Source organism: Coenobita brevimanus, chromosome 31 (assembly GCF_032717465.1).
Source record: "Coenobita brevimanus isolate Jiangsu-jjx chromosome 31, ASM3271746v2, whole genome shotgun sequence".
In the NCBI taxonomy this organism is placed as follows: domain Eukaryota; kingdom Metazoa; phylum Arthropoda; class Malacostraca; order Decapoda; family Coenobitidae; genus Coenobita; species Coenobita brevimanus.
Genome location: NC_136984.1, coordinates 21,768,829 through 21,795,410, shown reverse-complemented (window position 1 = coordinate 21,795,410; position 26,582 = coordinate 21,768,829). Strand labels below are relative to the sequence as shown.

Sequence of the window (26,582 nt, the reverse complement as noted above, 5' to 3'; positions counted from 1 at the left end):
CGGTAATATTATAGCATATGTACGGTAACAACTCAGCTGTATTTAGTCAAAGACCAACTGGATAGCCGAAGCCAGAGTGTAGAGAATTCATAGGCCTCAATACAAGAACACGAGAGTAAGAGATGCTGTTACGTTCGTACACACAGCAACTATCTTCAGCTTTGAAACTGGTATTCAGAAAGTGGTAGGATACAGAGGAGGGTTTCCTGTCGGTCGCCTCAGACACCAGAGTCTCAATGTGAAACAGAAGGTGACGTTTTGAGGAGGAGAGATTGTGATCAACAGAGATAGAAAATTAGAGGAAAGGCCTCAAATATTCCAGAAATTAGTAAAAAATAAGTCAGACAATGAGTTGGTCTCACTTGGTCCTCACTGGGAAAGAGGTGGATGGTGGAGCATTGTCCCCCACCCCCACCCAGGACACCAATACTGAGTGTTGAGATGCTATTTTTGTTAGGTTTGGACAAGTAGTGTGGCGTGTAATGTGCACCTGTGCATGAAGTTGGATCACTGAAACAATGAAAAAAATTTAGCAAAGGGCGAGGGTCAGAAGTTAGTTCCTGGGGCTGCTGATATGGGCAGCTTTTCCACCCACCTCAAGAGTACTGCCCTGGTGTAGGACTGGTGCTACAGTCTACACTGAAATGAGAGTTGCAGCTTTATAGTGGGAGCAGAGTGGATGATTTCCGAGTTATATTTTGTTCAAGTTCATGAAGTAGACAAGACTATCACCGACGCACTTCCTGGATCCAGCAATGAAGGGCTATTTGTACTGCAAGGAATGGTATAATGGTAATATCATAACCATACAATTTCAGGGTCCATTAATGAAGGGTATAAAGGCTTAGAGCTATCTGTGTGACAAGGAACTGTCGGCTGTAATTATAATATATTACATAAATACAGTTTCTGGGTCCAACACTGAACCATATGAAGACATAGGGCTGTCTACGGTATTAGGGATGGTATAATTATGATATATCTTACCAATACAGTTTCTAGGTCCTGCACTGAAGGGAATAAAGGCATAGGGATGTCTCTTGGTCACATTCTTAGGCAGGAAACGGTCAGGGTCAAACTTCTCAGGATCAGGGAACTGGGTAGGGTCACGGTGAATCTTGTGTATCATCAACACGATACTTGTCCCAGTGGGAACCACAGTATCACCTGAAAAATACATTTGTTACTTAGTGATGTAGGAAATGTAAATAACAAAGGTGATGTGCAATTTCTTCTTGTGGATTCCGACAAACAAAAATGGAAACTGTACTTAATACTGCATAATGTATGCTGATTTCACTGAAACCCATGTGATAACTTTCTCCTATTTCTGATCGTTTTTCTTTTTATGATAAAGCTGACCCACCCAAGAATCAATGAGAGGGTTACCCTTCCCATATATCGCATTAAGGATAAGTGTCCTCTGTTGACCATGTACTTTCACTATTTCGGACAATTTTAAATTTGATGAAGGGGATGATCCCCTTAATAATCGTGGATGAAAATTTGTATATAATGGAAGACCTTTGGAGTAACCAGAGGAACTAGCTTGGGAAGTTTCATTCAAAAGATGTAACTTTTATGTAACTTAAACTACAATTATGTAACTACAAACGATATGTAACAATTATGTGACGACAAACGATTGCATTATGTTACACTTGCTACAATTATGTAACTACAAACAATATGTACCATTTATGTAACAGTTGCATTAACAAGATGTAACTTTTATGTAACTTTAACTACAATTATGTAACTACAAACGATATGTAACAATTATGTAACGACAAACGATTGCATTATGTTACACTTTGCCAATTATGTAACAGTTGCATTAACAAGATGTAACTTTTATGTAACTTTAACTACAATTATAAGGCTAAGACACTTATGTAACAGTTGCATTAACAAAATGTAACTACAATTATAAGGCCAACACAATTATGCATTACCACAATATTTTGTAACAATTCATAAAATGTTACAATTATGTATTACCACAATGTTAATACAATATTATAAGTCATACAACTATAGCACAATTCTGTATTACCAGTATCATCATACAAGTTAGGTGAAATATTAGACATCACTAAAGTGATAATTCAATATGTAATGTATAACCTAGCAGTATTACCATTGCACAATTATATGCATATGTCTGTTATACATACACATCTCACAAAATGTATACAACGTGTTTAAAATGTAATATTACTGGATAATTGCTATTTACTATGAATATTATATGTATACAATATTCATACAATTATGTTACTTTTACAATATTATGTATTTCACTTAATTAGCTTATAAGTTCATTATAATGTGTATATAATATGTATTAATATGTTATGACCATTAACTGTCGATGGTACGCCATTTTCGCGTGACCGAGCATATGTTAGGACTCCATATTATAATTACAAATCATAATAGATAGATAGATAAATAGATAGATAGACAGCTCTATGCGAGCCTGGGAATGGGAAATGATCTTGCAAGTTACACTGAGGAAAAGCTGACGACAGATTACGAAGTAGCCAGTCAGTTAGTTGTCAGCAATTCGCCAGGTGAACAAAGCCTTGTTGACCATACACACACATACACACATACACACAGGCTTCTAGAACTTTCCAATCACAGGGAACACACGTGATATGACTCCTGTTTCACCAGAATTTAGGAAAGAGAGCTCAGAAGGAGACAGGCCATAGAACAGGCAGGTAGGAGGGAGAAGGGCTTAGCAACATGGAGAGAGAGAGAGAGCGAGACAGGGAGACAGGGACTCTACTTTATACTTCGCTCTGTGTGAGAGACTTGTTAATATTTCAAAGACAAATAAAAATAGTTCCATACTATTCTTTACCTCTCCTTGTCATTGAATGACAAGTGGGAAAGAAGATTATCTACTTACAAAGCTACTCAAGTATTACAACCGCTCGTCCACAAGTCTAATATATATATAACTTCCCTACAAGTAACTACAAAGTCTTTTATGACATTTCTCCTTTTCCTGATCGTTTTTACTCTTGTACCGAGGCTAACTCCCTAAGAATCATTGGGAGGGGGTCACACTCTTCAAATATCGCATTCCAGATACGACTCCTTTGTACAGTATGCTTTTTCATATCAAAGCAATATCTGCCCTTCTATCCCTATTTAGTATCGTTCATAAGTTTTGGAGGAGGGGGGTTATCCCCTTAAAAATAATGGTGAAAATGTTTATATCATTGAAGATACTATCAAGAAACCAGACTAACTGACTTGAGAAGTTTCAGTGAAATTCATGTTCTCATTTCTACTTCTGATCATTCATTATTTTGGGAGGAAGTTTGTCTTCTAAAAATCATCAGAGGGGTCACACACACCACATGTCGCCTTTGAGAATTTCTATTTTGGCCATTCGGGAGGACCCCCTAAAAATCATAGTTGGAAATTTGTGTAAAGTGGAAGACCTTTCCAGTGACCCGACGAACTTTTTTGAGAAATTTCATTCACATCCATCATGTAGTCCAGGAGTTAAACACACACACACACACACACACACATACACACACACACACACACACACACACACACACACATACACACACACACACACACACACACACACACACACACAATCTCCAGATGATCACAGCAGTGAGAACGTACGTAACATGTATACATTGCTTGCCAATATGAGAATAGCATTCACATATATAAATGAAGACATACTGAGAAAGATAATAACATCATTCATCAGACCAACCCTGGAGTATGCATCAGTAGTCTGGAATCCTCATCTCAAAAAAGACATAGATACTGTAAGACTGAAAACGTACAAAGGGCAGCCACAAGATGGGTACCAAGCTTAAAGGATCTAAACTACGAAGAAAGACTAGATAAACTGAATCTGCCAACACTACAGGAGAGAAGGAAAAGTGGAGACATGATGCATCTCAGAGAAAAAGAAAATAGACATAAATGCATATATAACCTATGGGGAAGCATCAGCAAGAGAACATTGCAAAAAACTGCATAAAAAGAGAGGAGACAAAGACGTAAGGAAATTCAGTTTCCCAAATAGGGCACCTGATCAGTGGAATGCATTACCGAATGAGGTAGTGTGTGCCAAAACTATTCACAACTTCAAGGATATGTATGATAAAAATGGTTTAATACACGGGACAGTACGAGCTTGACTCATTCCTGTAAAGATACACATAGCTAAGAACAATTAGGTAAGAACACACACACACACACACACACACACACACCACACACACACACACACACACACACACACACACACACACAGGCTTATGTCGTGCAAAGTATACGGCACTTTGATGAAAATTATACCATCATGTTTTGCAGGAGAGATAAATAGCAAATATACCCACCACTGGCTACATCCCATAGATGTCAGTCCCCACTCACTTATTTTCCTCAATGGACAGATTTTATTCCTCCGAAAATTTGTTCACCATTGACCTACTTTCCTACTTGAATATATTTCCCTCAAGGACCTATACCACACATGGACCTATTTATCCTCATGAGGAAACACTGATTCCACACATGGACTTGATTTGTCTCATAGGCCTAACATTTAATTTGGCCAGCATTTCTAATTAGGCACATTTCCCTGGGGCATATTCCCAGGGACCTGATCCTACAAATGCACTTATTCATTCCATAGACCATTCTCTCACTAAACAATCGCATTTTCACCTACCAACCCTGCCTAACCACCTTACCCCATTTCTTGCCTACCGACACACATCATTCCAATCCCAGTCCACCAACTTAATTCCATCCACTGATCCAAACCACCCACCAACACAACCCAAACACCTACTCAACCAACCGAACTTGCCTACCTGCCTACACATCCTCTCTTCCCTCCCATCCATCTGCCCACCTACCCGGCCGACCCACCTACTCACACACCATTTTCATCCTTTCACCTCACCCTGTGCACTTAACACAAGACACTACCTCCAACCACCCCACTTCACCAACCTATCCATTTCACCCAATTCATTCGTCCACCGACCTACCAACCCGTCATTAGCATCCACTTACGTTATGGCTTGCAAGTTTCCACACACGAACACACAGAGGCAGACACGACTGATTTTATAGTACAGACAAGGCCCTACTTGTCCTATGGGCTGCTCAGTACTTTGCTAAATGAGATCTGTTTATGCACCATGCTAGATTTTGCTCGAAATCAGCAATTTGTGCATCGATGCAGTAGCAAGCAAAGCACTTGCAACTGTGGAAATATGTTAAAGTTCGCGGAAATGCCCCATTGCACTTTCCATGTACAGTAGGTGGAATGTACCACCAAAGGGGATAATAAGCAGGGGCCAAACACTCCTCAGAAAATTCCAAACCAGATCAAACTTGACTTATCATCTAAAGACCATAAAGGGGGAAGATATTAAATATTCGATCAAACCTGAAATTGTCCTTACCGAGATGCTTCACAGACAAACTATTTAACATCATAACTGATATGGTAATGCTAATCTTGCTTTGGTTTTGATAAAAAAAAAATGTGCAAAAGAAACCCATAATTTAAGTACATATATATATATATATATATATATATATATGCTCAGTCAAAACTTATTTATTAAACTTTTTTATACACTTGGTCTGTTAAGATTCGTGATATTTTATGCTGCTTTCATGTCTCAGATATGGTTTATTAGGTACAGTATGTGCACACTTGCTCACAGAGGGTGATTTGCGGCTGTATAGGCATTTATGAGAGGGTGGACCAAACATTCGTTGAAATTCGACATTCATGGAGGTCTGTGTCTCCTAACCCCCGCGAATGTGGAGGGCCATATATATATATATATATATATATATATATATATATATATATATATATATATATATATATATATAAAATATATATATATATATATATATATATATATATATATATATATATATAATATATATATATATATATATATATATATATATATATATATATAGATTATATATATATATATATATATATATATATATATATATATATATATATACAGTATATATACATATATATATACAGTATATATATATATATATATATATCTATATATATATATATATATATATATATATATATATATATATATATATATATATATATATATATATATATATATATATATATATATATATATATATATATATATATATATATATATATATATATATATATATAAACTTTTATATATATATATATATATATATATATATATATATATATATATATATATATATATATATATATATATATATATCACTTGCTCACAGAGGGTGATATGCGGCTATCTATCTATATATATATATATATATATATATATATATATATCATTCTATATATCTATCTATATATATATATATATATATATATATATATATATATATATATATATATATATATATCATCATCATCATCATCATCAGCCGTTTGAGTATTCACCGCAGGACCGGCCCATCCCAACCGAAGTCGGGACCATACAGTCAAAGTATCTCTACCAAGTGGCTTAGGCTGTCTAGTAGAGATTGTATGTAGGGTGAGAAGTGCTTGTAAGTGTAATTGTAGTGTTGGAGTGGCTTTGGATGTGTGTGTAGTCTGTGAACCAAGTGTAATCGGCCCGCGCAAGCTGACTGGGTGCAAGCATACTTTACAGTAAGCGACACTGGTTCAACCACAGCACCCCTTGTGTCAGCCAATGCAGTACATGGCCGGGTGAACACTCCCAAAGGGTATTACCCTGGCGAGGCGCGAACCCTGGTCCACCCGTTGGCGAAATGCACACTCTACCACTGAATATACATAAATATATATATATATATATATATATATATATATATATATATATATATATATATATATATATATATATATATATATATATATATATATATATAATATATACTGCATCCAGTGATTACGGGTAGTGTACCTTCGAAACTGATTCGGAACTGTCTCGGCAAATCAGAGACTGGGACAATAAATAAACTGAAATCCATGACGATATACACATACAGTTTAAGTCTAGTAGAACATTACAAACTTGATACCTTAATGAGTGAGTTAGAAACCATTAGTTGGGATGTTGTAAATGAGTGACATCTACACAAAAGAAGAAATATTAATTCAGGTCCAAGACAACAACCGTCTATTTTACTACAGAGGTAGGCAAAATGAAAGAGTTAATGGTGTATTTCTAGTTAACAGAAATCCCGCAGAGAACATTGTTAACCCGCCCCGTTCCTACCACTTTTTGACCACTGGTACCCCCCAATCCCGACGATTTTTCGACCCTTTTTTTTTTTTGCTTAAACTTTCGCTTTTGGTCAGAAACAATGGTCAGTGGCAAAGAAATTGGTCCCCGGGGTCCCTAATTACCCTAACCAGGTATGCCTTGGACCCACCTGGCCCCGTGTTCTCCGTAGGCGGTCTGAGCCTCTAACGTTTTCTATGGTATTATAAGTCTGGGAAACCAATGAAAGTTAGTAGATATGTATTTATTACAAACATAAAAACATGTGATAAAAGAGTATATTGGATTTTATACAAAAATAGAGCAGAAATAAGCATTGTACCATCGTGCGAAACTAGCAAAATCGGGCAACTTGGTCACGATGAATCGCTAACATTCTAAAATCATGATACATATGATTTTTTTTACTTACATAATACTTCTACAATAACATTATACCATTTTACATTTTATTGAACTGTTTTTACGTATTCACAGGCCTTTTGATAACATTTAGCATAACGTTAGCGCTTATTTACGTAGTGAGTGAACTCGCTGTGACTGTTGTTTCAACTCGTATTATGTTTTTTATACTTCCATAATACCTTTCTAATATTATTATACACTTTTCAACTTTATAGAACTGTTTTGAGATTATTTCAGGCCTTACATAAATATATAGCGTAATAATAGCGCATAATAACACACATGGTGAAGTCGCTATGACAACTATTTCAACTTACAACCTATTTTTGTACTTATATAATAATTCTCCACCAACATTGCACATGTTTACACTTGATATAATTGATATCACATCATTTCTGAACTTACAATGGAACTGAGCGTCATATTTGCGCGTACTTACACAGGGAGTGTTATCGCGATATCATTTGTTTCATCTTACACTAGTATTCAACTTATAAAATACCTTACTACTAACATTACAACAAATTCCACTTTATATAATTCCTATCACATACTTACTGACCAGAATGTGGGTGTACTCGTGACATCATTTATTAAAACTTACACTATTGTTCAACTTATACGTTTTATTCATGCTAACATTACACCCGTTTCCACTTTATTTCCTTGCTATCACATATTTACTGACCAGATTTACACAGTGGGTGTAGTTTTGATATCAATTCTTTCAACTTACACTAATTCTCAACTTATACATTACTTTTCTGAAAAAATAACACCTATTTCAACTTTATATTTGACTTAGCACCTACTGACTGGCCTTACCATTATAATGAGCGTCATTTCGCCTTCCCACACAGTTTCAGTAGTGTAGGAAATTATGATACTCCTTGAAACAAGGCTGAAGGCACAACGCAACATTGCACTCGACACACTCGTACCTTGTGTCTTTTCTCTGAGTGGATGGTCTGACTGTCGAGTGCTTATATACATGGCAGCGACGCTGGGGTTTACGACGGTTTGGTTCGGAAGGGATTGCGCTGGGATAGTGGCGTCCTGCAAGACGTAGGGAAATCTGAGCAGCCATGGGGGTGCGGGTGCAGTGTGTGGGTCTGTCCTGGGCATGCTTGGCAATTATTTCACGTGCCAGCTCCCTCACAAACCCCTCAAAGGTCTCGGATACTCCGGTGGTCATTGCGTGCAGGTAGTGGGCGTTCAGGACCATGATGTCGAGCAAGTAGAAAAAGAGTTTCTTGTACCACTTCATCGTGGTCCTGGCACAGTCAACACTTGAAATCATCGAGTCTAACTGATCAACTTGCCTCATGTTCAGATTATAGGCCAGTACAGACTCGGGTTTCCATACATTGCGCCTCCTCTCGCTATGGTGATCCACGGAGTCTGTGCGGTGCATCAGGGGGCTGTGAACAGTTGATAGGAGGCAAACTTCCCTGTTGTGGTTCCACAGGGTGGCAAGGATGTTATTGACCTGGAAGAAAACCACCTCGTTCTTGTCAAGTTTCCTCCCTATCTTGACCATATGGCGATAGTTTCTCTTGACTGTACCACAGACTCCGGTGTCATGTTGGTGGAGGCACCTAGCGAGAAGAGGGCTAGTGTACCAGTTGTCCAGGTACAACACATGACCACGATGAAGGTACTCTTCTATCATTGTCTTCACCACGGCCCCAGAGAGTCCTATACTCGGATCTTCTGTTTTATCTGTCTGTGCGCCTGTGTACAAGACTATGTCTTGCACATAACCAGTCTTACAGTCACACATAACAAAGATCTTGAACCCGAAATGGTGTCTCTTGCTGGGTATGTACTGCCCAAAGGAAATATTGCCTCTCCACAACACAAGACTCTCGTCTATGATGAGGTCTCTGTAGGGATAAAATGAGGAGCAGAACATTTCCCGTAAATGATCAAATACCAGCCTAATTCTCCTCATTTTATCGGTGTTATTTGCATTGGCTGGATCTTCTGCATCAAAAAAGTGGAGGCGGCCGAGAATATACTGAAATCGGTTACGACTCATCACCTTTCCAAAGAAAGATGTGAGGATGATTGGGTCAGTTGTCCAGTAGGCAGGAATTTGGTTTTTCCTTACCACACCCATCAAGAGAACCAGGGCCAAAAATAGGAACATCTCTGAAATTTCACGGGATAGTCATACTGTTGGGAATGCCTGCTCGTGGTTCCCAAACGTTCACTTTCACGACGCTGTGATTGTGAAAAGATATTAATTTGTTCAACTATGCGCCCGACAAACGCCTCAGCAAAGAACGAGTGGAAAAAATCCACCCTAGACGAACCTGCATTCACACCTGGAGCCGTGCAACCAGACTGCCACTCCTCAGTGAAAGGGTGAATGATGGAAGTAAAATTACTCCCATCTTCCCAGTTCCACGTGACACCACCGTCTCCAGCCACGTCACCATCGTCCCCTTCGTCAGGGTGGGGAGGTGAGGGTGGTGGGGGAGGTTGGGAAGGTGGAGAGCGGCGCCTCTCATCACTCACACTTCTCTTCCCTCTCCCTTTTCCTTTATCCTTTCCCTTCCCTTTCTTTCCTTTCCCCACATCCTGGGGCTGTGGGGAGGAAGTTTGGGAATATTCTGGGGCGAAAGAAGTGCTGGGGAGTGACTCCACCTCCTCTCTCCTAGGCCTACGTGCACCACGTGCTCGTGCTGCCTTCCTCACACCACTTGCCCCTTCACCCCGCACTATCCCCACGCCACTCTCACTTTCACCCCGCGCTGCCGCCACAACACTTTCCCTTTCCCCCAGCAATCCCACCACACCACTTGCCACTTCCCCAGACAAAGTACTTTCACCATACCTTATATGTTGTCTCGCCCCACCTTCTGATCCTCGTGGTGATATTTTTTCTTTTCCCAACCACGCGGCGATATCACGTCCTAAGCCACCGTCATCCTCATCGTCCTCATCCTCGTCCTCATCAGATTCGGGATGGAGAGATAGCCGTGCACGTGGTTGGGGAGCAGGCAGGCCTTCCCTTGCCTTACGGTATGTCACATACCGCGTTTTTCGGGGCGAAGGGACCTCCTCATCACTGCTACTTATTTCTTCCTCTGCCTGGACGTAATCGCGATCTACCACATCATCGTCGAGTGAAGAATCACTATCTCCAGTGAAGGCTTCCAGGGCGGATGCAATTTCCTCATCTGAGAGACCTTTCCGTGCCATGTCTGACCTGGGTCACTGCTAGCAGGTGAGTGACCGAGACAAGGGCGAGCGCGGGTCACGCGGGGTCTAGGACGCTGCCCGCCTGGCGGCAGGTAGGGGAGGCTTGGGTACGTGGGCGAATCGAAAATCTCGCGCGAATTTTGAAAATTGTGGAAATTTTGAAACTTGCAATTGCAGGACGTTGAAGTACGTCGACGGGATTAGCTGTGACATAACGTGAGGACATGGAAGTACGTCGACGGGATGCCACGGGTTAAATTTGGCAGTGTGTCTGACAGAGTAGATTAACTATTATTAGATAAGGCAAAAAAATACTCCCAGAAAGTAATACAAGTTTCTATATCGACTTATCAAAGCTCAGATGAAGAAACTGAAACACTGCTTGATGACATCTCCCAGATTATGGAAAAATAAAAGACGAAAAAAAACTATAGTAATGGGAGACTTCAGTGGAATAGTTGATAAATGAAAAAGTGAAGGAGCATGTATGGGTAAATTCGGAGTGGGAAAAAGGAATAATATAGTGAAATCATTGTAAACTTAGCTGAAAAGTATAACCTGAGAATATTGAGCACATTCTTTTACAAAAGAACCGGGAGAAACTGGACCTGGAGAAGACCAAATGGAGAAACAAAGAATGGAATCGAGTTCATTATAGCACATAAGGAAAACACAGTCATAGAATGGTGGATTACTCAGCCAAATTACATTTCAGAAGCAAAAGAAAGCAGCTGATTAATATTTATCTATCAATCAATCTATCTATCTATCTATATATATTTAGGGGGAGGCGGTGGCTCAATCGGTAGAGAGGTGGCCTGCAATCCTACCGGACCCAGGTTCAAATCCGCGCTGAGACAGGGAACAGTTTAAGGATCTGAATGTCATAAAAGCAGACTTTTCTGATCTACCAGATGACCCGCCGACATGTCATAAAAATACCTCCGCTAATACCAGTACCCCAGCCCTGTATGAGACAGTAAATCTGCTATTCCATCTTCTCCTGGGACCTTCCCTCTTTTGATACCTTTAAATGAAATGTTTGCTGTGTCTGGTGTTGCCTCTGGTATTTTGTGTCATCTGAAATGTAGTATTCAACAACTCTCGTCGCCATCCTATCTCTGCACTTAATGACTCCGTCGTTTTTGTCTTCAGTGCTATAATGTGGTGTTTTCCTAGTGCCATTTTCCTTCGAACCTGTTACAGATTTCTCCTCTTTTGAAATTTTTTTTATCTGATCCAAGTTTCTCTTTCTTTTTTCTTCTCTCTTTTTCTTGTTGATAAGCTTATTCAGTTCTGCTCTTTCTGTTTCTTTTCTTGTTTTTACCTTCATTTCTTTTCTTTCCATGAGATCGAGGGTCATTTTTGAATACTTATTGGCTTTGGTTGTATTACCGTTCCCTACTTCCACTGATTTTCTTAGTAAATTTATAACTCTATCATTTAGCTTATCAATGTTACACTCGGCATATCTTAGAGCCTGAAATGTGTTTGTTGTTCCTAACTAAAACGCTGCTTTGTTTTCGCCTCCTTTTATTGGCCTTATATATATATATATATATATATATATATATATATATATATATATATATATAATATATATATACATATATATATATATATATATATATATATATATATATATATACTGTATAAATATGTATGTATATTTATGGGTCCGACTCTGGGCATATCCTTCACAGCAGGATCTCAAGGCCCAGTAGTCCTCCTACATATCATACACCTCGCTGCATGTCACCAATTTGGCGCTAACACCCACCGTCCATATTGAATACAAGCTAGGGCTGTCTCATGCAGGATTAGAAGTACAGAACGGGTTCGTCGACTTCTTTACTCAATGTATAAAGAAGAAGAAAGTTTCAAAAACATGGAGTAATGCAATAGTTATTTTCTTGTACAAAAAGGACGACTTAAAAGATCTTAGTAACTACCGACCCATTAGCTTATTACCAGTTACTTACAAACTCTAAGTCCTTACACACAGAATAACAACATACCTAGAAGAAAACCAGCCTAGTGATAAGGCTGAATTCTGAAGCGGGTATTCGACCAATGATCATCTACACATAGTGAATAAACCACTGTGCTTAGGTTTTAAGGAAAAGGATTTCGACTTAGTTGAGGACATAACAATTACAAATTCATTGTGGAGGAAGGTGTAAATAAGAACATTGTAAAACTACTCAAAAAAACATATGAAGGAAATAAAATCGGGAGCCGTAAGATCATCGCCCACCAGTTGGCCAAGTTACAAGCTACTTACAAACCAAATAAGAAAATTCGTTAAACTCTACGTAATCCAGTCACCATATTTCACAGAGAAAATCAACATTAACCCGCGCCGTCCCGAGGACGTACTTCCACGTCCTCACGTTTTGTCACAGCTAATCCCGAGGACGTACTTCAACGTCCTGCAATTGCAAGGTTCATAATTTCCACAATTTTCAATTTTCGCGAGTCATTTTTGGTACGTATACACGGGACACCTGCCTCAACAAGATGCCAGGCAGAGACAATGCCTTACCCAGCATGACCTCCTCCCCCCCCCCTGCATGCCCTTTTCTCAGCAATTCACCTGTTATCAGTGACCTGGCCAGTATAGCCATGTCATGCCACGGTACGAAATTCAGGGTCAGAGTGATTCCCCAATCAATGACAATGTGGAGGACAAACTTTACATAGCATTAGAGGAAGAAACAGTTAGAAATGATGATCAGGTAATGTGGCAAAAAAAAGGTCAGGTATTAGTGAGTGAAACAATGCTTATAATGCCTATATTACTGCTTGAAAACCAATATACTTTTGTACTACATATAAATTCGTAACAGTAAATAAATAAATACCGTTTATGAGTGGTGTGAAATAGTTATCCTCCCATAGAACTCGTTTTCTTTGGTGCCAGCCTGATAGAAAACCCAGTAAAGTAAGGAGGCTCTCCTACCTGTAATGAGTATTTTAAACCTCAGGTGAGCGATTTCTCTATGAATTTTCGATGTTTCTCACCAAAAGCAAAAGTTTTAGCAAAAAAAAAAAAGGTCGAAAATTGCCCGGGATTGGGGGGTACCAGTGGTCGAAAAGTGGCCGGGACGGGGCGGGTTAAAACTATTTGACCTTTGGCAGCCATTTTGATGACCTTGACTTTGACCCCTAATTCCCATTATCGAACTCATCCAAGACGTCGGCCATATCTTCATACCCTGATGATTTCATGCTGATAGCTCAAGCTGTTCCTGAAATAAAATGGTGCTAAATGCAGGCGATAAAATTAGTTGACTTTTGGCAGCCGTTTTGGTGACCTTGACCTTGGCCCAGAGTGCAGATATTCGAACGCGACCAAGATTATGGTCATATCTTGATACCTTGTAGGTTTCATATTGATAGCTCCAGCCGTTCATGACACATAATAGTGCTTAATGCAGGTGATGAAAACTAGTTGAGCTTTGGCAGCCATTTTGGTGACCTTGACCTTGACCCAGAGAGCCCATTTTCGATCTCGTCCAAGATTTTGGCCATATTTTAATTACCTGTAGGTTTCTTGTTGATAGCCCTAGCCGTTCATGAGATATAACGATAAAACACACACACACACACACACACACACACACACACACACACGGGCAAAAACGTTACTCCTCTGGCTTGGTAAAGGCGGGCTTGAAAGAGGGAACTGTTACAATTAAATTACATAAAGAGTTGGGAAAAAATAAGATTGAGAATGGCATGCATCAGGGAGATACAGTTTCACAAAAAATTATTTACAGCATGCCTAAAAAGTATTTTCAGAAAGCTAGACTGGAAGAACAAAGATGGAGAAAACCTAAACCATTTAAGATTTGCAGATGACTTTGTCCTAGTCTCAGAAACAGCAGAGACACTGCAAAACATGTTAAGTGACCTAAATGGAGAAAGTCTTAAAGTAGAGGCACCGATGTACTGAAGTATAACGAAAGTAATTTTTAATCCAAATATACCAAAGGGCTTCATCTGAATACAGTATGTGAACAAATTCATGAAAAAGGCAAAGAGTAAAATTACTTGGGGCATGTACTAAAAGTACATGACAGCAAAATAAATAGACGCACTACAATTGGATGGAAAGCTTCCGGTAAACACAGGGACATTAGGAAAAGTAGCTAACCAATATGTATGAAGTACGGTATGGCTGTGGTACCTGAAAACTGACCAGATCGATGGAAAATCAACTGATCCTTTCTCAAAGAGCAATGAAAAAGGTCGGTGGTGGGAATATTTTTAAAAGACTGGAAAAGATCAACCTGGTTGAGAGAGCTGACTAATATGCATGACAATGTAGTAGTTACAAAAAAACACGACAAACCCACACCCCACACACGACAAATACACATAGCTTCCTACACAGACGACAGAACACTTACATGCACACACCAAAACGCAAATAGCTGTACACATCCTCCAACCTTACCTGAACACTATACACGAATTGTTCACCACAAAAGGACTCACAATAGCCCAAGACAAATCTACTGTGACTTTTCTCACAAAGTGGACAGCAGAACATAGTCACATTCCACACCACGCCATAAACAACACTCCCCTACCACATTATACACACACACACAAAATCCTTGGTGTAACATACACTACATCAAAGTCATTTAAACAACACATCACAAGCATTAAAACTAAATTAGAAACCAAGACTCAATGCCCTAAGGTCACTTGATCATACAAAATTCGGACACAAGAAAGAAACCACCACCACAGTACACAAACAATGTATACGTTCAGTGATTAATTATGCAAGCCGTGCGTGGGCTTCTAACCTCACAAAAACTCACTACAGCACCCCACAGACCATATAGAAGATGGCTCTAGAAGTAATCACAGGCTGCATAGCTACTACACCTACAGACCACCTACACCAAAAAACCAACGTCCTCAAAGTCAGCGATCATCTAGATGTGAGAGGCACACAAATTCTTGTCGCAGCCTCCACAAACCCACGCCATCCACTACAGTAAACAGCAGCACATCCACACACACCAAGGAACATCAAAACAACACCCAGTACATAATATCATACACAAATACTGTCATCTCTCCCTCCTCAAACTAGCTTCCAGAAGCATATCGATGCTCAAATCACTTGCCACTCCATTCAGTCACTTAGCCCTTTAACCGCGGGCTTGATTTGCTTTTTCTTGCGGCACCCGCGGGCATATTCGCGCTCCGACAGACTCTCTAAAATATTTGCCAAAAATCAGTTATTGGTCCTAGAATATTAAAATCATATATGCTTATGGCACACACCTTCAGCTTTCTCCTGGGGTGTTTGTTGAGCCTTCGTCGAGTACCGTAGGACTTGTGGAGGCCTCTGAAGTTGGGTAACGAAATCTCCACTTTACACTTCCCGACAAACCGTAATATGATTACCACAGCCTAATATTATCACTAGAAACAATATTCTATGATTCTCAAAAAGTTTGGAATCCATATATAAAAAAAAAAAAAAAAAAAAACTGTGAAAGCAATGAAAATTACGAGGGCGTATGACCTTCCCACTTGCGCTAGTTCGCCGCTGGTGTTGTCATTTATTACTCATAAAAACACACATAGTTTATATTTCTATTAGTATATAACACTTATATATATCTACAGTCTTTATCCATGAGTTTCCTTCAGTAATAATAGTTTATTGTCACTGTAGGCATTCAATTTCTTTCAGTAAAATGCATAGCATTCACTTTCTCGTCCTGTATACTAGCATTGAGAGTGAATGTCACTTTCACCTTCACTCTCATAACTCATAGTATTCATACATGCTAGAGTGAAACTTTCACTTTCATTACTCCTAGTATATATACTCATACTCTTATAATACTACTCATTTACATTTCTATTTACATTCACTATTTTATTTACATTATTTACATTTCGTAGTCACTCTCTTTCAATTGTCCGCCCTTTACCTCTTTCCACACGAGGTTTAGTAGGGGGTAAAGGTCACAGGGCCCTTTGCATGGGGCTAAAAAGTAGCTGAAGTTAGCAGGAGCAAACAAACGTACCTTCACCTTCGAAGATGACAGTGAACTGATAGGGGTGGGCTGGGGTGGACTACCTAGGGAAATGCATTACTGCCAATGTCAGCCTCTTGACAGCTGCTAATATATAGCAGTGAAATGATTGGCAGGAAATCTAGACAATACATTATAAATTAGGTAGTTCCAGGTGAATGTAAATATCACTTAGGCTTCTCCCTTCCCTCCTTATATATATATTTTTAGTACGAGAGTAGATTATACGGCATATTTCAAGGGGAAATAAACAGCGAAAATTAGCGAACGAGTGCACATGAGGTGTTGTCAGATGATAATTAGCCAATTCCAGGTGTATGGCACTCTCACTTACCTTATTTCTTTTTGGTATATATTATTTGGTATAAGAATAGGGCATAGAGCTTATTTCAATGGATGAAATCAGTGGAAAATTCCAGGGAAGATTTACTTAGCGTAGCACGGCCGGGCAGGCGAGAGGAGAGGGTAATGGAGGGAAGGTAGGGAGGGGAGTCAGGAACGGGGAGAAATGGCTAAATTGTCAACAATGGATGGGAGTACAGATGAGATTAGGAGTGCTGACTAGTGTTGGACATTGGCAGTACTGATAGATGATAGAAGCTACCACTTGAAAGCCCGGGGGAATTCAAAATAACACAGAATCGCAAAAGTGACGCCCTGCGGTATGATCTCTTGCTCCCATGCGTCACAAAAGTGATGCCCCGCAGTTAAGGGGTTAAAGATAACACACAACTGCATGCACGGCCTCCTGACATCCACCCTTCTGAAACCTACCTCCCTCGTGAGGACAGGGTCCACCTGGCCAAGCTGAAGTTTAGGTATCATCCACCCCTCTTGAGTTATCAGAAGAGGCTGGATGACTCCATTGCTGACGTCTGTCCAGGATGCAACACGGCATCCCATATTATTAAATACATTATGGAAGACTGCCTTGCACACATTCGTCTCTGCCAACAATACAACATACACTCCTTGAGAGCCCTCTGGGAAAGCCCAGTCTCGGCCGTGGTGTTCCTTAGGGACCCAAGGCTGTTCGATCACACTGCCAAGGGAACACCTACCACTATTGCTACTACTACCGATGGAACAAGAGGCTGACTAACTGGACCCCAAGAGATTGTAAGCGAATCAGAAAATGGCCACCTGGAAGTGGAGAGATGAGACAGAGAAATCTGCAGGCAAAATGTGGCAGAGATTGTCTCTGATAAGAAATTCTTGAAGTTTTGGGGAGGCCTTTGTCCAGCTGTGGACTTGCAATGGCTGATGGTAATGATTATATATGTATATATATATATATATATATATATATATATATATATATATATATATATATATATATACAGTATATATATATGCATAGAAAGAGAGAAAGAGAGAGAGAGAGAGAGAGAGAGAGTGTTATTGATGTTATATTTACTGAGGTTAAGTATGAAACTGGATTTTCATTAGCGTACACTCACCACCATTTAAAAGAACTACAGAGGATGGCGTGACACTAAAGTATCTGTTTACGTGTCACTACTACTATTGTTTGATCAGTATATGTTGGTATTTCAAACAGTAGACATGATACTAATTAAACACATATGTGTTATATTTATGACCTGTGAATTGCCATCCTCATGTTGTACTTAACAGTTGATGCTGTTGTACAGTCATAAGAAAAACTATCTTTACCCTTAACAGCTATGCACTATGACACAACGACGAAGTGTTGTGGAATAATGGGACAGGAAAGTTTGTACCGCAAACCCCTCAGTGTCGGTTATGTGAGACACCGATATTAGATTTTGTGCTAGAGGTACTACAAGCTAATTAGATCGTTTGGCCTCTATGCATAGAGACAATACGTTTTATTATCCGGCACCGAATTCATTAAATAAATATATAACAGAATGGTGTACAGTCGGCAACACACATGCAGACAGGCAATGAGTATGTGCACCCATGCCAGATGTGTGATAGTAATTCAGCCGATACAAGCCAAGTTAGTAAATTTCAGTGTAATAATGATATGTATTGCCTTCTACATTTAATAAATGTTGAGTAGAAGGAAAAATAATAATACGTGTTCAGGCTCATTGCTTTAATATTTTGTATACCCACCCCCTGCTTCCAAAACAGCCTCTAGACGTCGACGCATGGATACCACTAACTGAAGCATTCGTCAGAAGCATTTGACCACCTATGTAAAGCAAACAAATGAACTCATGCATCTCTGCTGCACTATCAAAAACAAAAAAACAGTCGATGCCTATAGATTTAATACATTTCAAAATAATTTATTTGTTTTATTCTACAGATAATAAGTGTTGAATAGTAGGAAAATGATAAACGTGCCGAGTTTCATTATTAATCCCCGGAGGGGTGCTCAACGTAATGCAAACATGTCCTATATTTTTCCCAGCCATAAAGCTCTTTCCGGCTCATTATTCCAACTCTTGTAATGGGATTGTGATATGGCAACACTAGATAGGGGAGCGGCGAACAGCAAGGATCCGCCCACATAGCCCAGCTAAAGTTTGTTTTGCATTGAATATAATTGGGGGTAATGATAGTTTTTCTTATGACTGTACACAGACCATGGCTAATTTTTAAAATATTTTTTAGTCACAGACCGCTGCTAGTATTTTAAGGTAAATCATTGCTAGTTCACATTCTTCCCCTCACCGCCTTTCACTTAGGAAGGCTAATGGTAGGTTGTCATCAGTCAACATAATAGGCTGTTTGTCTACTACAGTACCTGCTGTCTTATCCATCAGTTCCCAGAATCTGGGCTACAAATAGCTAATTCACCATGAATTTAAGAACAGTGGTCATTCTTAACCCCTCCGTGGCCTTGGGTCCGGAATTTTACACCAGGGCCATTTTCTAAAGTTTCGAAATTTGATTTTTTATTCCGTGTCATATTGAAGAGAAAGTTCAGGCGCACCTAACAGTGCAAATCCCGGCTTCCTAGACCCATTCTTTGGCTTGCAATCGAGCATGGAAGTTGCAGAAATATCAGCAACCGAAATCCACCACTGCGAGGTGCTGCCGCGCTGCAACATCGCACATGTTGTTATCATTTTTTTTTACCACCCAAACAATGTGAATGGTGCTGACATGGTCCACATATAGTAGTTATGATGATATCGAATGATTTCAGTACATTTTATGTTAAGATGGCTCGAAAAAAATTATGAATATTTTTTCACCTTTGTCATATAAAATATATTAACGATAGTGATAGTGTCGAGTTACTTTTTACATTATCGTTGAGCCAGTGCTTGGAAAAGGGAGTGAAAGAGGTGAATTTTCAGTCCTACTGTAAATGAGAAAGTTGCTCGTCTCCCGAAGCTAGGCTCTCCCATGGGGGATTAAAGTGGAGGGTCAGATCCGGTTAGGAATAGGGGAGTTGAGTTGCAGCTTGCCGCTCCCACACCACGTGTGTGGCTAAAAATATAATTGTAATGCAGTTTCAAAGTTACGAATATGTCCAATTATTACGAATAGAGAGAAAAGGCAGAAATATATACGTTTACAGACGGGGGAAAAAGTGTTTTTTCCCTAATAACACGTTCACCTTTCTCTATCATTTTACCTTGGTATTCTCGCAAAATATGTTGCTGTCTCTCTGTCGTGAGTGTGGGAAAGTATGATACTTTCTGCCTGGGTAAGGAAAAAGGGTACAGCTGGATGCTTCCCAACACTGTACACGGTCAGAATTGCGAGACGACCTGCCATGTGCACCTCGCATGAGCTGATTAGCAGGAAGGGAAGGAAGTTCTTTCCACCCATGAAAGCATCACATGAACACAGACAACTTTCCTGTTATGCTTGTAAACGGCAAAGAATATGTATAATGAGTCAATACAGTGCAACAAACCTGAGCAAATAGGTAAAGATACCAAACAAATATTAATTTTTCTTTTATTTTCATGTCTTCTTTGTTTATGCCTGTGTTTCGTAAACAGGGTGGATGTGTGTGTTTTGCAAGGGAGGAGAAATATGATATTTTCTGTTTGGGTCAAGATAATGAGTGTAACTACGTGTGTTTAGGCATGGCCACGAGCGAAAAAAATCGTACATCCACTCGTCACGGCAGCAGGTGGTAAACTGACAAATGAGGTGTGAGGGCATGAAGTGAAGGTCAGTCTCATGTTCCAGATGTTCGTTCACTTCCCGCAAGTTATCATTTTTCAACCAGTCGCATTGCACTGAATGATCCATACCAGTACAACAAACCAGAGCAAATAGGTGAAAGCTTTGCCATTGCACTTGACATCTCAAAGGCTTTCGATCGAGTCTGGCATAAATCTTTAATTTCCAAACTGCCCTCCTACGGTTTCTATCCTTCTATCTGTACCTTCATCGCTAGCTTCCTTTCTGGTCGTTCTATAGCTGCTGTCGTAGACGGCTATCGTTCTTCTCCTAGATCTATCAACAGTGGTGTTCCTCAGGGCTCTGTCCTATCACCAACTCTCTTCCTTTTATTCATCAATGATCTTCTAAGCTGTACATCTAACTCTATCCACTCATACGCTGATGACTCCACCCTTCACCTTTCCATTCGGTTCCCGCAACGCCCATCTCAACAGTTACTTCAAGAAACAAGGGATGAGGCTATGGCACACCTAATGTCTGACTTGGCTCATATCTCTGACTTGGGTAAAAATAATATGGTTGTCTTTAATGCTTCTAAGACTCAGTTCTTACACCTATCAACCCGACAAAATCTTCCACAGGTATACCCACTAATGTTTAATAATATTCAGATTAATCCTGCATCATCCTTGAACATGCTTGGGGTTTCATTTACTCGGGACTTATCTTGGAAAGATCATATTGCATCTCTTGTAAAATCTGCTTCCAAGAGATTGGGTGTGCTAAGCCGACTCCGCTCTTTCTTTACCCCTGCACAATTGTTGACTCTATACAGGGGTTTTATCCTCCCCTGTGTGGAGTACAACTCTCATGTGTGGGGAGGATCCCCACATACAGCTCTTCTCAATAGGGTGGAGTCAAAGGCTTTTCGTCTCATTAACTCTCCTCCTCTTACTGACTCCCTTCAACCTCTGTCTCTTCGCCGCACTGTTGCATCTTTATCTCTTTTCTATCGCTACTTTAATGGTCACTGCTCCTCTGAACTGTCTGCTTGCATTCCTCCACCTCTACGACGGGCGCGTAGCACCCGTCTGGCAGCAAACTCTCATCCCTTTTCTGTCCAACTCTCTAATGCAAGAGTTAACCGTTACTCCCAGTCTTTCATTCATGCAACAGGTCAGCTGTGGAACTGTCTCCCTCTGTCTGTATTTCCTCCGGCCTATGATCTCCAGTCTTTCAAACGCAGTGTGTCCAGGCATCTCAAAATGATCGGATCTTGAATTTGGTTCTCTATTGTATTTTGTTTTTCTCTTGGAGGGAACTGTTACTGCGGGCTCATGGCCTTTGGTTCTTTCTTCCTCGCATAAAAAAAAAAAAAAAAAAAAAAAAAAGGTAAAGATACCATGACAAAAATGTATTTTTCTCTTTTGTTTTATGCAAGAAGGAAGGAACCAAAGGCCAGGAGCCAGGAAACCGTTCCTTCCAAGAAAAAAAAAAAAATACAAAAGAGACCCAAAGTCAAGATCCGTTCATTTCAAGATGCCTGGACACACTGAGTTTGAAAGACCGGAGATCATAGGAAGTAGGAAATACAGACAGAGGGAGAAAGTTCCAGAGTTGACCTGTTGCATAACTGAAGGACTGGGAGTAACAGTTAACTCTTGCATTAGAGAGCTGGATAGAAAAGGGATGAGAGTTTGTTGCTACACTGGTACTATGCACCTTCGTAAAGGAGGGATGCAAGCAGACAGTTCAGAGGAGCAGTGACCACTGAAGCAGCGATAGAAAAGAGATAAGGATGCAACAGTGCGGCAAAGAGACAGAGGTCAAAGAGAGCCAGTAAGAGGAGGAGAGCTGATGAGATGAAAAGCCTTTGACACCACCCTATTGAGAAGAGCTATATGTGGGGAGCCTCCCCACACATGAGAGTTGTACTCTAAACAGGGGAGAATAAAACCCGTGTATAAGGTCAACAACTATGCAGGGGTAAAGAAGGTACGGAGTCTACTTAGCACACCTAATCTCTTGAAAGCAGATTTTACAAGAGATCCAATATGATTTTTCCAAGATAAGTCCCGAGTGAATGAAACTCCAAGCATGTTCAAGGTAGATGCAAGACTGAGCTGGATATTATTAAACATTAGAGGGTACTCCTGTGGAAGATTGTGTCGCATTTATAGGTGTAAAAACTGAGTTTTTGATTAATTTAAAAACAAGATTATTTTTACCCCAGTCAGAGATACGAGCCAAGTCAGACATTAGGTGTGCCATAGCCTCATCTCTTGTTTGTTGAAGTAGTTGCTGAGATGGACGTTGCGAGAACCGGATAGAAAGGTGAAGGATGGAATCATATGCTTACGAGTGGATAGGGTTAGATGTACGGCTTAGAAGATCATTGATGAATAAAAGGAAGAGAGTTGGTGATAGGACAGAACCCTGAGGAACACCACTGTTGATAGATCTAGGACAGGGGTTCTTAACCTGGGGTCCATGACTGGGCTTCAGGGGGTCCGTGAAGGTCAGAATAATTGAGAGCAATTTAGCGATAATACGTGATGCCGTTTGGCATCATTAGCTGCCCCCCCCCCAAAAAAAAAAAGGAGGCTTGAATTTTGGTGTTCATTGACATAAGCCTACCCTCGTCTGGCAAAGCGAGCTATGGGTGCTCTGATTCCGTTTGCAACTACATACTTTTGTGAGTCAGGGTTTTCAGCGCTTGTTTCTATCAAAATGAAAAGTCGAAATCAACTGTATGTCAACGATGACATGCGTGTTGCCTTGTCAAAGACCACTTTACAATTTCATCTTCTGATTCAAGCCAAACAACAACAACCCTCTCATTGCAATGAGCTTTTGAGCAGAATTAACGTGTTATTTTGTTTACTTTGCACAGGTTGGATGCATTTAGTTTTTCATCGAGTGGCAATTAGTTTTTGCATGAAAAACAGTGAGGAACATAATTCTTTGTAAAGACTCTTTTTTACTTTGTGTATGTTATACACTGCATGAGATAGTTTTCAACAGAATAAAGAATATTCATTGCATGAAAAATGCTGCGTTTATGTGCTTAGGTGTATTTTTGTAAAGGAGGGGTTCATAGCTTTCACCAGATTCTCGAAGGGGTCCGTGACTCAAAAAGGGTTAAGAACCACTGATCTAGAAGAACGATGGCTGTCTGCAACAGCAGCTACAGAACGACCAGAGAGGAAGCTATAGATGAAGGCACAGTTAGAAGGATAGAAACCATAAGAGGGCAGTTTGGAAATTAAAGATTTATGCCAGACTCGATCAAAAGCTTTTGAGATGTCAAGTGCAATGGCAAAGCTTTCACCAAAGTCCCGAAAGGAGGATGACCAGGAGTCTGAAAGGTAGGTGAGAAGATTGCCAGTGGAGCGTCCATGACGGAACCCATATTGATGATCAGAAAGAAGGTTGTGATAGGAAAAATGCTGTAAAATTTTTCTGTTAAGAATTGACTGGATAATTTTTGAGATACAGGATGTTAAAGCAATTGGACGACAGTTAGAGGGTTGGGTACGGTCATCCTTCTTTGGGACTGGCTGAATGAGAGCAAACTTCCAGCAAGAAGGAAAGGTACAAGTTGACAGACAAAGGCGAAAGAGTTTACCTATGCAGGGTGTAAGCACTGAAGCACAGTCCTTGAGGACAACAGGAGGGACTTCATCAGGCCCATATGCCTTGTTAGTATTGAGGCCAGTGACAGCAGAAAATACATCAGTTGAAGAAATTCCAATGTCAGCCATGAGGACGTCTGAGGGGGGAGGTGATGGAGGAACAGCACTGGAATCGTCTAAGGTGGAATTGGAGGAGAAAGTCTGAGCGAAGAGATCTGCTTTATCAGTAGAAGAAATAGTTACAGAGCCATCAGAACAGAAAAGAGGAGGGAAGGCTGATGAGGTAAAGTTGTTAGAGAGGTTTTTGGCAAGATCCCAGAAGGAACAGGAAGAATTCGAGTTGGAGAGTTGAGAGCAACCAGTACGGCTGAAATTATATTTAGCAGAGAGTAGAACAGACTTAGCACAATTCCAGGCAGAAACATAAAAAAGATGTGATTTAGGGGTGGGTTAACTCTGGTATAGGCCCTCTCCTTGTTGCAGACAGCATTAGAACAAGCATAATTAAACCAAGGCTTTCTTACATTAGTCAATGGATATGAGAAAGGAATGTATGCTTCCATGCCCGAGAGAATAACCTCCGTAATGTGCAAGGCACACTCAGATGGCTCCCGGCCTTGGAAGCAGTAATCATTCCAGGGAAAATCAAAGAAGTTCTGCCTGAGGGCCTCCCAATCTGCAGCTCCAAAATGCCAGAGATGACGTTTCTTTGGAGGGTCCACAGGTTGTACCCGAGCAATAGGACAGGTTAAGGTAATAAGGTTGTGATCGGAGGAGCCCAACGGAGAGGAAAGATTAACAGTGTAAGCAGAAAGATTAGTTGTAAGGATGAGGTCAAGTACGTTGGAGCTCTCACCATGGCGGTCAGGGATATGGGTAGGGTGCTGTACAAGCTGCTCTAGGTCATTAAGGATAGAAAAGATGTAGGCTTGTTCACCAGGTGAATCAGTGAAAGGAGAGGAGAGCCAAAGATGGTGGTGAACATTGAAATCTCCTAGAATGGAGATTTCAGAGAAAGGAAAAATGGATAGAATGTGTTCCATCGTAGAAGTAAGATAGTCGATGAATTTTTGATAGTCAGTAGTGTTAAGGGTAAGTAAACAGCGCAGATATATTTAGTCAGAGAATGACAAGAAAGCTGAAGCCATGTATCGGTACACGGCTAGCACTAAATATCGTGCCACCGCTAGCACCAGTAAAATAATGTGTTCTGCTGTATAGTATAACTAGACCACCGTGTTGGATCGATGACACTGTCTGTAGTATACGTCAGCTACTGCCGTCACTGCCCGACACTTCCCACCAAAGGTCCTCTGCCACGAGAAGGTGGAAGCTGGTCTGTTATTAAGTGGTAGCGTAAGGTGACAGAAATGAGCAGATTAAATCTCTCTTTATTGGGTACGGAATAATATAACTGCGACCCGAGAGATATGTAAGAGCGATACCACCTCCCTTTAAAACTGTAAAACGGCTTCTGATGCTGTACGCTCACTGAGCCGACTAGGGCGCGGTGCTGAGGTCAGCTAAAAAGTGAGGTGCCGAGCATCTACATATACTCTGGGCTTATGCAAAAAGTAGAGATAAATGACAACTCTACTAGCACATTATACACCTCTATTAAATGGTATTAAGTACATTCACATATACCAACATAATAAATGGTTCCCTAGGACTTTACACTTACGCACTATTCAGATATCCTTTCACTTCTCCTAACCTTCATTTTATAATTGAAACAGGGTGGCACTTATGGTCTGCCATCCACCTTCTTCTATACCACAGCTAACAGCGAAATGATATTTGGTTGTTCATCATTCACACTTCATTACACACTGTTAATTATGACTAAACAGCTTTAAAAA

General features: G+C 40.1%; 1 protein-coding gene across 1 annotated transcript in view; it reads right to left on the bottom strand.

Moving 5' to 3' along the window:
* The window catches only part of LOC145395519 (cytochrome P450 4C1-like), a 338,392-nt gene that overhangs the window by 67,550 nt on the left and 244,260 nt on the right, over positions 1-26,582 (bottom strand). Inside the window, exon 9 of the mRNA XM_080269128.1 lies at positions 988-1,167. Within this exon, the coding sequence (XP_080125254.1) occupies positions 988-1,167 (180 nt within the window). The remainder of the gene's footprint in view (positions 1-987; positions 1,168-26,582) is intronic.